Here is a 12,362-nt window from a genome sequence, read left to right as displayed (position 1 = left end):
ATGTTTGTTTCCAGACAAGGGAGGACCTGGCTTGGCAGTTCGGGCTGGAATGTTCCCATTGGGGGCAGGATCAAGACTGATTTGCATATGCTGGGTACAAACTGGAATGACATGGTGAGCAAAAAAACGATTGATTTAGGGCCAGATCTCTATACTGGGGTGAATGTATGACATTGTTCTGTATTCTGTCCTCCAGTTACTCTTTTTGATATATTATGATTGAGCAGCTAGTTGGCTGACATGAATATGAAGGAGCCTTTGTGGGTTTCTGTGAGTCTAGATTCTCCTGAAGTGTCCGTTTCTCTTCTGAGCCCTGCTTAACACATGTGTACAGGAGGAGCCCTGTATTCATGTCCTCTATTTTAGAGACAGAAAATACTCATGGATTTTTGAACAATGAGAGTAAAAGTATTAAGGCAACATGTTGTTCCTGCTTATATTTTGCATGCTTTACATAAACCTGTATCCCATATGAGTGTTTGCTTTTTTCTGAATTAAACCTCAAATAAACATGTTTATCCATTGTTTGAATTAAATAACGTTATAAGCTGTAACTGGTCAGTGAAATGCTAAACATACTAAAAATTGGTATGTTTTGCTATTTCTAGCCACGCCCCTGACTCCGCCCACTGTTCCGATCTTCAGTCATTCCCACCCCCCTATTCTCCACCCACAGTTCCCCTATTTTTTTTTCCCGCTTCGACCACAGGCTGCATGAAAGCAGTGCCAGATTTGGTTACTGCAGTTTCCTGGTCCCGATTTGGAGCGAGGAGCACTTCACGCCAGGATTACAGTGAGCACATCACGCTAGGATTACATTTGATTTATTTATAACTTTTATTTTTTCCCTCCCGCCTCACCACCCTCCTTATATGTCACCTGCCACTGGATATGATGAGACTCCGTTCTCATGTGTTGACAAATGGTCTAGCTGCTGTTCAGGGTGGTTAAAGAAGATGCTTATTGGAGAGCTGATAGCTGACTGGGAGTGGGGATTGCTCTCACATACCACACTGTTGCACTGCATAGATGTCTCTGGTTGCCGTGGCATCCAGCATTTTTCTGGTTGGCCCTCCTGTCCTCCTCTGCAACACAAAACGGCATTGAAGATGCTTTCACGCAAAGGAGAACAGACTTTTAATCTGATACTGATGATGCTGAAAATGGTGAAAGAGGAAAACTTTGTTTCTGTGCCAAAGCCCTTTGGTTTTCTTGTAGGCTAGCTGGTCTCTACAAGTGAGACCTGACCCCAAACCTTATAGAGGCAGTTTCTGCCCCTGTGCCAACAATATACCCCTGCTTCTGAGGCCCTTCCTCTGCTCGCTGGTGCCCACGGTAGATGCCTCAAGAGGCTGGAGCCGTCCTGCTGCTCTCCAGACGGCCCTGGACTACATCTGTCCCCTGGGGACATTTTGGCCAGGTAGAAAAGTTCTACTGCAGAATCTTCCAAAGTGGAGTCCTGTTCTGCCCATCGCACTTACAGGGACAAAAGTCCATTAAAATAGCCTTGCCCACCCGGCATGTCGTAATTCGAGGTGTTTTTTAAGCCCTGTGACCCCGCACCAAAGCAAGAGAACACAGACATTTAAGGGATCAACACAGCCACCTATGAAAGAGGAATTATGGTTTAAGCGATGCTTTAATTACTTGGTCGCCGTGGATGGAAACAAATTAATAATTAAAGGAAGGAAACTGTGCTACTAAGTCTGTTTGGAAAAGAAGCTCAAAAAAGTTTGAGAAACCACCTGAGTGTCCCTCACCCAAGGGCATGGCAGCTGGCCATTGCAATGAATATTCAAAAACTATTGAGTGCCTTAGTGTACATTTACTATTGAGTGCCGTAATGTACATTGCCCTGATGAATTGTGACATATTGATGAATTGAGACATACTTTTATACTCCAGTTCAGCTTCCTAATGAACCTAATGATTCTTATTTGCCAGCTTTATGTGAATCTACATTATATAATGCGAATTTGATGTGACATTGGATTTCTGTATAAGAGATCAAATTGTAATATATTGGGTGAATAAAATAATCGAGAACAGCTTCTGAGGCACAGCAATTTGACACTCTAAGAAACTGTTAAAAATAGAGAAGTCTCTCTATGGTCTGTAAGGGTACTTGGAGATTTACATTCACCAGGTAATGAGGGTTGTGCCATCAAAAGCACAGTAAAATGTCCAAAAGGTGAAAAGATGAAAGAAAGAGTGTTCATGGATGTAGCTTCAATTGGTGTAGCAGGTGCAGAGGCACAGAAGCCAAAAGGCCTGAGGGGCTAACTGAACCCAGTTTATTACTGCATTTTATCATTTAAGTAGCAGCATGGCCCACTTTCTTCCTTGAACTAGCACCCACAATACACTGGCTACTGAGAGAGTGAGAGAGAGGGCTGGAAGGAAGAGTGAAGCGAAAAACATATGAAAAAAGAAAGAAACTGTGACAAAAAGGAAGGTCTAAATACAAGAAAAGATTAATGCCAGGGTAAACAATTGATGGATGAAATATACAACATTAAATGGGTGGATGAAAGAAAGAATGGCTGGAATGATGAAAGGCTGGAATATGTGTGGATGGATAGAAGTTTGGATGAATGGGTGAATTGATAAAAAGAGAGTAAAATGATGTATCAATGCAAAAGAATGGATGCATGAATGAGAAAAGGATGGATGAATGGCTGGAGTTGTGAGTGCAAGGATAGAAGGATGGATGAAAGCATCAATGAAAGAGTAATGATGAAAGTGTGGATAGACAGAATGGTTAAGGAAGGATGGATGGAAGATCAAGAGCTGGATAGATGGATGAATGCATGAAAGGCTTAAAGGATGGAGAGATAGGTGGACGGAAGGTGGGATGAAGGTACCTCATTTAGAGCGGGTAGGGCTTTCTTGCTTCGCTCGCCTAATGGCATACAAAGTATGGATGAATGCGGGGGTATTTTCATTTTCTGGCTACTCCCTTGATTGGCAGTCTCTGTTTTCAAGAAACTTATGAAAAACCTGTTTGGGAAAATGGATGAAGTTGCAGCATTCCAAGATGATATTCTGGTTTTCTTACAGAGCATAACAGAATTCTACGCAAAGTTTTGCAAAGAAAAGGTATGATTTTACAGTTGTAAAATACAAGTCTTTGTATGAATAGTTTGATTACTTGACATGTAGTTTTTCTAGTGAAGGGATTAAATCATTGGAACATCTTATTAAGGACATCAAGTAGATCCAAATGCCTCCTGACAGCTATCTTTGTAGACAGGTGAGTTTACTGACGTTCTGCAGAGGATATTCTACAATTATGGACATGCAAGAAACAAATGACATCATTTAGTGATCTCAAAAGATGACCAAGAATTTTGTCTTAATTAAGTAGTAGCTAATTATTGCACCAGCTTTAACATTATTTAAATAATAAAAAATAATGCACTGTCACGGGGGATGTCAGTGGAAATGGGGCAATTGTGACTCAGAAGTCTGAGGAGGGAAGTGATATCAGGTGGTACTTGTCTCAAGATCTTTAACCGGTACCAGAAAGGGACACACCACCTTCAAAAGAGACCTTGGGATGTGTGTGAGTGGCAGAACACATTAAAATATTTCTGAAGACAGGTAAACCACTAATCCTCCTGCTTTCTTTTTATGACATTTAGAAAGCGTATTCAAGATTATTCAGGAGATTAGCCAATTATTTCAGTTTAATTTTAATATTGAACGTATTTCCGGGAAGAGGAAATGTAGGGTAGATTACCTTTCAAGACTACCAAGTAGTGAAAGTGCTAATGAAACATATAGTAGTCTAGAGGGTGTGTTGTAGCGTCAATTGGTGATGCAATTAGATGTATTGAAGAGGTGGTCCACAAAGTGGATTGGGTTAAGGGTTTGGAAGCTGATGATGAGTTACAGCAGTTAGTAGTTAGTAATTTCATTCTGTAAATAAATGGGCATGGAAAAACTATTTGGGCATGGATTTGCAAGTGTTTTCAAAGGACATGAGTGATGTATCAGTGGAGGATTGGTGGAGCCACATTTAAAAAGTGATCATGCATGCAGCACAGCAACAGAAGTTGCTGTGGTGAATTACATGAATAGGAGAGCAGAACTGCTACTTATTTACTAAGGAGTGGTGCAGTTCTGCTCTCTCCCTCTGCTGATGCACTTGTGTCATAGTGTAAGAGGAGCTGAAGACTCTGCTCTTCACCAAGTAACCCGCGATAACTGTAGTGTGTCTGCCTTGGTTTTTCTCTGTTTCTAGGGGCCTCTTTGCTAAAGCGCCGGGACACCTTTTGGGGTAGCCGTGCGCTCTAAAAGTACGGCTTACATTAACATTAACAAGAGTATCTATGTTGTAATCAGAATAGGTTTTATGCAGGAAGGTCTTCCTTCCTGTACAAAAGATATGCTTTATGGCATTTTCCTCTTTGTACGTGTGATGTAAAATGCAGCCACAGGAAAAGAGGAAACAACTAGGACAAATAAAAGAAATTCTCCTACTATGCCTGCCATTGGAGGCACAGGATGTTCGTGCAAATCCCTGTGTACAATTCCTTGCAGATAGGTATCTGCATCAAAATCCAAGGGTGATTTGGTTGCATGAGAACACCCATGCATCAGATGGAACGCCACCTTGATGCAAAGTAACACAAGGCAACCCAATGCAAACAATGATTTCCGTTGGATTGTCAATACTCTAGTAGACTGTTCATCACGAAACCAATGCAAAGTCCTGAGCTGGCGTGTTGAATGTTAGATCGCAAATTGTGGAAACGCCCCACAAATGGCACATGGTTGAGAGTGCCACCAAGCGGTTGGATAGATTGGTGTTCTGGTCCTGCACAAGGATGAAATGATTTCAAGGTTAGCTAAAACTTGGTCTTAATGCTGTAGTTCAGATTAAACCCTTGTAGTTTGCAGGAAGCTATTAATTCTTATTCCCTTGGTTTGGTTAGTGAAAGGTGGTAGGTACATTATCACCCTGGTGGATATTTACTCAAACTGGGTTGAGTGGAAATGCCACACTACTGAAGGGGTATTGGAGTTTGTAAAATAATACTCTAGAGTTTTTCCTACCTTTTAATATCAGGGACATGCGTACAATGTGTTTCCCATAATATTTATTTTGAAAGTTTTATAGAGCGCGACCAAGACCCTTGCGGGTATCAAAGCGCTTTACAGTAAATGTGTATAGGCATATCAAACAATAAAAATAAGCAGGACCGTAAGAATACCATCAAAAAGCTTAATAAACGAGCAAAAGGACAGATCAAACATATAAGGGTAAACATGGCCATAGAGAATGGTAGCAGAGAACAATCACAGATAGAAGGGCACATCAGATAAGGTGCAAAAACTGGACCGGTCGGTTTTGAAGGATGATGGTAATACATTGATGATGAAAACGTCACAATAAGTGGAACACAACTGTACATATAAAAAGCCAAGCATTAGTATGAATTCTTATTTCCTCGGGTTGGTTAGTGAAAGGTGGTAGGTACATTATCACCCTGGTGGATATTTACTCAAACTGGGTTGAGTGGAAATGCCACACCCTCTGAAGAGGTATTGGAGTTTGTAAAATAATACTCTAGAGTTTTTCCTATCTTTTAATATCAGGGACATGCGTACAATGTGTTTCCCATAATATGAAGTCGTTTTTAACAAAAAATGATAATGTAACAAATGCACTCCCTTATTCTACCCAGCCTAATAGATTGGTAGAAAGTGTTCACCGAAAGATTACTGGGAGTATGCAACTTGCCATTGCTAATAGAAGGGATGTTAAAGATCTTATCAAAGATAAGGTATGGTCCTCCCATGTTATGTTATGTTAAACTAATTTATTAGGCGCACAAATGCTCCAGCGAAGGAGCGTCCTGGCGCCCGCCAGGTAGCAACACAACACAACGAGGCAAGGAAGAAAGAACATGGGGGCTAAGGAAACAAAAAAGTTTTTATAGCTCGCCGGAAAGAGAGCAAATCCCCGAGTGCACGAATCTCAAAGGGAAGGGAATTCCATAACACGGCGGCACGCACTTGAAAGGAACGGCCGCCGGCCCGGCAACGCTTAAACCGGGGGACAACCGCAAGTTCCAGGTCGGAGGATCTTAGGGCACGGCCTGGGATATAACGGGACAGGAGATTGGCAAGAATCAAGGCAGGTGATCCCTTAATAATCTTGTAAGCAACACAAAGGACCTTAAACTGGATCCTACTAGCGATCGGAAGCCAGTGCAACGTGCGCAAGGTGTTGGTTGTAGAGCAGAATCTAGGCAAGCCCACAACCGCTCTTGCTGCTGCGTTCTGTACACGCTGCAGGCGGGTGAGTTCCGCCTGATTTAAGCCCAATAGTAGGGCGTTGGCATAATCAAGGCGTGACATCACGGTGGCCTGAATGACGAGTTGCCTGGTGCTCGCATCAAAAAAATTTAGTACGGGTCGTAGACCCCGCAAGATGCCAAAACAACAGGCCGCCGTGCGCTTAGTGTGGCATTCAAAAGAGGGAGATGGATCGAGCCACACCCCAAGATTTTTTAGCTGAGCGACCGGGATAGGTGTGGGGCCCAGGTCCGATGGCCACCACCTGTCGCCCCAGAGTTCCGTCTGCTTCCCAAAGATCATAACCTCCGTCTTACCTGCGTTCAGCTGGAGACAGTTGGAAGTCATCCAGCTGGTGACCGCCCGAAGTCCCTCCTGGAATCTGGGGGCATCCACATCCGCATCCCCGCTGATTGTAACCGCTAGCTGGGTGTCATCGGCATAGGACACCATGGTCATGCCCCAATGCCTGACAACCTCAGCCAGCGGTCTCACATATAGGTTGAATAATGTGGGACTCAGCGAGGAGCCCTGGGGGACCCCCAGTTCCAGAGGATGGAATTTGGAATGGTAGGGCGGAACGGACACGCAGAAGGAACGGTTAGCAAGGAAAGATCGGAACCACTGGAGCGCAAGACCGGTAACACCCGCTTCCTCCAAGCGCTGCAGAAGGATCGGGTGGGCCACGGTGTCAAAGGCGGCGCTAAGATCTAATAGCACCAGCGCCGCCGTTTGACCTGCGTCAAGCACGGAGCGCAAATGCTCTACCATATAAAGTAGAGCCGTCTCCGTGCTATGCTCTGCCCGAAAACCATTCTGCGTCCTGTCCAAGATGTTAGCTTGTAGAAGATGATCAGAGAGGACAGAGTTGACATGCGCCTCCGCAACTTTGGCAGGCCACGGGAGAAGGGAAATAGGGCGGTAATTCACAGGTTTATCAGCATCCAAAGTTGGTTTCTTAAGGATGGGCACAACTACCGCCTGTTTCCACTTCACTGGGACCACGCCGGATGCTAAAGAGATGTTAATTAGGGAGCAAACCGGTGGGAGGCCATTGGATGGTAGATCGCTAAACAAAGCCGGGCGAAGAGGATCAGCCGGGGATCCTGACTTGACCTGTTGGGCCAGCTTACCAAAACTCACCGATGTTAGTCTCGGGAAGGAATGTAACACATCCAAGGTAAGGGGCTTAAGGGGACCGCCAACAGGGGGGGCAGCCATAGGAAAAGCTCTGTAGATGGCATGGACCTTTTCCAAAAAGAAAGCCGCCAAAGCCTCACAATGGACAATGGAACCCTGGTGAGTCGCGATCACTTTTTTGGTAATGAGATCTTTCAGGGCTTTAAAAATAGTTTTGGAGGGGTTGGTACTGGTACGAAATTGTAGGGCATAGTATGCCGCACGGGTTCTGCATACTGCTCGGTGGTAGATTTTTACAGCCGCAGAATACAAAGCTTTTTTGTCGCTGGCATAGGCTTTGCGCCATACCCGCTCGGCACGCCTACAGATGTTTTTAAGTGCCCTCAAAGAGTCGTCGTACCAAGGACTCGGGTCCCTAGACCCACACTTACACGAAACTATCGGAATAAGGGAGTCGAGGGCCCTAGTAACCCACTCACAAAGACGATCATAGCCCTCATCCACAGTGTCAACTGAACCAAGCGGGTCAGAGGATAACAGATGGAAGAAATCCTCGAGTTTTAATTTAGACCAACACCGTCTAGAAATTGAGCGGACCGCAGATTTGCGGTGCGGCTCGTACAGAGGACAGTGGATGCGTACCAGATAGTGATCGGTCCAAGCCAGGGGGGAGGGGGTAAGGACACTGGCTTCTGCTAAGCTAGTAAAAAAAAGGGTCAAGGATGTGACCACCAACATGGGTGGGATGCGAGACCAGCTGGACTAACTGGAGCGCCTCGAGATCGGTAACCAAGCTAAAAACTGCCGGTAAAGACAGATTATCATAGTGGAGGTTTAAATCTCCAAGAATGGAGAAATTGGAACAGCCTACAGCCAAGGTGCTGATAGCGTCTGGAAGGGCCTCCCTGAAAGCCGAATCACTACCAGGGGGACGATAAATCAAAAGGCCAGTGAAAGCGAAGTTGGGCGTGACTGAGATTTTGAACAGCGCACTTTCACAGCCAGAGATTTTTTGCCCTTGCCAGACACACGGGTAGCACGACTTGACCACCAGCGCAAGTCCCCCTCCTCTAGAGGCTCGGTTGAGAGTATATACAGAATATTCAGGCGGAAAGGCCAAGTTAATCACAGCCGTGTCGGACTCCTGTAGCCAGGTCTCCGTCACACAAAAAGCGTCCGGAGACTCCTTACCTAACAGGTCAAAGATGTCGTGGTGGTGTTTAACCATTGACCTGACATTCAGGTTCCATAAAGTGAAGGAAGGGCGGGGGCGGGTTCCAGCAGTATCCAAAACGTTGCTTAAGCAGGTAGTGGGGGCGAGGAGATCAAACCTCCCACAGGTACAGGAGTAGGGTCCGCAAAGCGGCGCAACCCTAGGAGCATCACAACTCCTGTGGCTAAGCCCAATAGCGAGTAGGGCATCCCTTGAATAGCCAGGCATAATGTACTCAGCAATGGTCGGCAGAAGGCCAGGGACCTACCACGTCCTACGCGTCCTGGCGCGGACGGGCGCAGACGGGCAGGACTCTGGCACGACTCCGGCCACGCGAGGACACGCCCGCTGCGCGATCCCGCCGCGCTAAGGGAGGAGCTTCAAATAGGCGTCCCTCGCCGGCTCCTGCGCACTGAAGCGCACGTAGGGAGTGGCTCCCGATCAAACACCCACCCCGCTCTAAGATGGCGGCGCCAGTGAATCCCCCCTCAGGCCCCGGACCCGCCCAAGCGGCGGTGCTGAACAATTAGGATGCAGGTAAGGGGGCCCTTTAAAAACAGGGTAAAACGAACCAAAGAAAAGAAAATACAAAACGGGCACTTTTAAAATCAATTTTAAGGCTATGCGCGAAGCGCTCCTGCAGCAATGCGCTACCTGGCAGAGAGAGGCTGCACTGGGGACTCGCCTCAAATAGGCGTCCCTCGCCGGCTCCTGCGCACTGAAGCGCACGTGGGGAGTGGCTCCCGATCAAACACCCACCCCGCTCTAAGATGGCGGCGCCAGTGAATCCCCCCTCAGGCCCCGGACCCGCCCAAGCGGCGGTGCTGAACAATTAGGATGCAGGTAAGGGGGCCCTTTAAAAACAGGGTAAAACGAACCAAAGAAAAGAAAATACAAAACGGGCACTTTTAAAATCAATTTAAGGCTATGCGCGAAGCGCTCCTGCAGCACACAGCTCGTTCCATACAGCATTTTGCAGGGATATTTTATTCCATCGATTATATTATGTAAATTACAATTGAATAAGCCCATTACATTCATATCTTTTGTATCACACTTTAAGTGTACATGGAACACGTGTAGTGTCCTTTCGGAGGAAGTAGCTCCCAGGCAGACATAACAAACAGAGCAGCAGTTGTATCCAGTCCAAGATTTTTGAGGATTAAGGGCCGAATGTACTACTCATATTTTCAAACTAAAGATGTGTCATTTCACACTGGAGGGCTTGCCAACGAGAATTCAATTTGCCATGCAACTTAATTATTAATTGGTCAAATTCTATATCTTCCATTCACAGGAGGTTGCAAGATGGCCTGTCTAATACATATTACCTGAAATGCAGGGATGGAGGCCTGCAAAGGACAGCAGACTTACGAACCTACATTGGTTTGGCCAAACGGGAAAATCTTTCTTTAAAAAGCAGCCCCGATTCATTAAAGGGATGGGCGCGGATTTAAAAAAAAAATCCAGTTTGGAAGTACATTTGGAGGAGCTAGTACCAGTCCACTACTGCTCCCCACCCCATACACTGTTCCCAAAGGGGAAGCTTAGGCTTTGCTAATCAGTTACCAAACACCTCTCATCTCGGCGGTCAGTAACTGATCAATGTTTTCCCACTGCTTTTTTGATGACAATACATTGACCTATCTCTTTCCGCATTGTAAACAGGAGAGGGTGCTCCTTTGACGGACTTTCCTATTTGAGAATCAGAAAGGGTCACATATGCTGTTTTACAAGTCAGTAAGACTTTTCCAACTTATTAAATGGGTTTTGTACATTGTGAGAAACATTTTGTGGTCACAAACCCTGTGATTTGTGAAACACAGGGTTTGTGACAGCGAAAGGGTTTTTGTAGATCTGGCCTAACTTCGGAATGACATGTTCTCAAATGTTTTTAAGTCCTAACAATTCTTCCAGGAGGGATACTAAACAATTAAGCTGGTCTTGATCTGGTACTAGCTCTATATATTAGCTCCAGCCACAAACAGCACACTTAATAATTCCTATTTGTAAAGCACAAACATATTACCCTTAAGGGTTTCAAGGCACTGGGAGCCATCGGGGAGACGAAGAGAGCTATTGCCAAGAGTCACATGGTGCTGAGCTGCCGCCGAGGTTGAATAGTGAACCCTGAGCTCTGGCCACCGCACCACACCTCTCCCAGTGCCTTTCAACTCTGGAATCATTGAAACATTTTATCTCATACAGCGGTTGCCACAGGAGCTCACAGGCATTCTCCAAGCTCTCAGATACATACACACACTATGGGCCTGCAAATAGGGCCCACATATCCATCTTTTCATTGAGCAACATGCAAGTGACACAGCACAGTATAGGTGAGAGCCTTTAACAATGACAAATTGAAATTTCATATCTTGAATGAAGGCAACTCATTACTAATCATTTCTTTCTGTTTAGGTCAAACAGTGAAGAGCAAATATGAATCAACAAGTGACTGGGCACTTCATGAAGAAGACTTTCTCATACATCAAGGTTTTTGTTGCACTTCTTGGGCTTTTCTTTGTGTCTGTTTTCATTCACAAGACGAGTCAACAGAAAACTGCATGCGCAGTCCAACATATTACCAGATTCCATGAGAAACCTAGGACTACACAGGGTGACTCTCACATCCTCGCTGATGGGGCATGGATTGTGAATTCCGTTGGCCGCCTGGGAAATCAAATGGGTGAGTATGCAACGCTATATGCTTTGGCCAAACTCAATAGGCGTCCAGCTTACATATTGCCAGAGATGTTCAACTGGCTAGCTCCGATTTTCAAGATACGCCTGCCACAGATGCACCGAAGTGTGATCAACAAAATAAAGTGGAAATATTATCGGATAAGCGACTGGATGTCTGAAGAGTACAAGCACATCAGTGGGAAATTTGTGCACTTGACTAGCACTCCCTGCTCTTGGACCTTCTACCACCACATTCGAGATGAGATCCTCAGAGAGTTCACATTCCATGACTATATCACGGAGGAGGTCAATCAGTTCTTGGAGAAACTAAAGGGCTCCCGGGAGAATGTAACTTACATCGGGGTCCATGTTCGACGTGGTGACTATCTTACAGTAATGCCCAACTCCTGGAAAGGGGTAGTGGCCGATAAAGGCTACTTAGAAAAGGCTATGACATATTTTCGGGACAAATACGAGGAGCCTGTGTTTGTGGTGACAAGCAACGGGATGCAGTGGTGCAAGGAAAATATTAACAGCTCCAGAGGCGATGTCTTCTTCTCTGGTGATAGCAATGAGTCATCACCGGGGAACGACTTTTCCCTCCTCGCCCACTGCAACCACACCATCATGACCATCGGCACATTTGGATATTGGGCAAGTTACCTAGCGGGCGGGGAGGTGATCTACCTTGACAACTACACTTTGCCTGATTCACCTTTCCTCAAAGTGTTCCACTATGATGCAGCATTCCTACCTGAATGGATTGGGATCCCTGCTGACCTTTCACCTCTTTTGGCAAAAAAACCTTAACCAGAGGTTGTGTGCAGTTACTGATTGCAGAGGGCATTCAGTTCACATGCATGCCAGATAACCTTAACTCAGTTATCTAGCATTCCTGTATACTTAGTTCAACAGGCCCATTCTCTAAGTATGGTAACAGGTATTTTAAATAATGTTTTTTTTAACATTCTCTAACTTTGTTTTTACAACAAAATGTAGTTCTTTTAATTATAGCAGGATG

At 45.3% G+C, this 12,362-nt stretch overlaps 1 protein-coding gene across 1 annotated transcript; it reads left to right on the top strand.

Moving 5' to 3' along the window:
• The first annotated feature begins 11,098 nt into the window (after positions 1–11,098).
• On the top strand, positions 11,099–12,151 carry LOC144767538 (galactoside alpha-(1,2)-fucosyltransferase 2-like). Its single transcript, XM_078650959.1, has one exon. It carries the CDS (start codon positions 11,099–11,101, stop codon positions 12,149–12,151), a length of 1,053 nt encoding a protein of 350 aa, XP_078507085.1.
• The last annotated feature ends 211 nt before the right edge of the window (positions 12,152–12,362 follow it).

This window comes from Lissotriton helveticus, chromosome 7, assembly GCF_964261635.1.
Source record: "Lissotriton helveticus chromosome 7, aLisHel1.1, whole genome shotgun sequence".
NCBI lineage: Eukaryota > Metazoa > Chordata > Amphibia > Caudata > Salamandridae > Lissotriton > Lissotriton helveticus.
Note: the sequence above shows the minus strand (reverse complement) of the source record. Positions and strands in the feature narration are given on the sequence as shown.

Coding starts and splice junctions, on each gene's coding strand:
- LOC144767538 (XM_078650959.1), top strand. CDS start 11,099: ATGAATCAACAAGTGACTGGGCACTTCATGAAGAAGACTTTCTCATAC.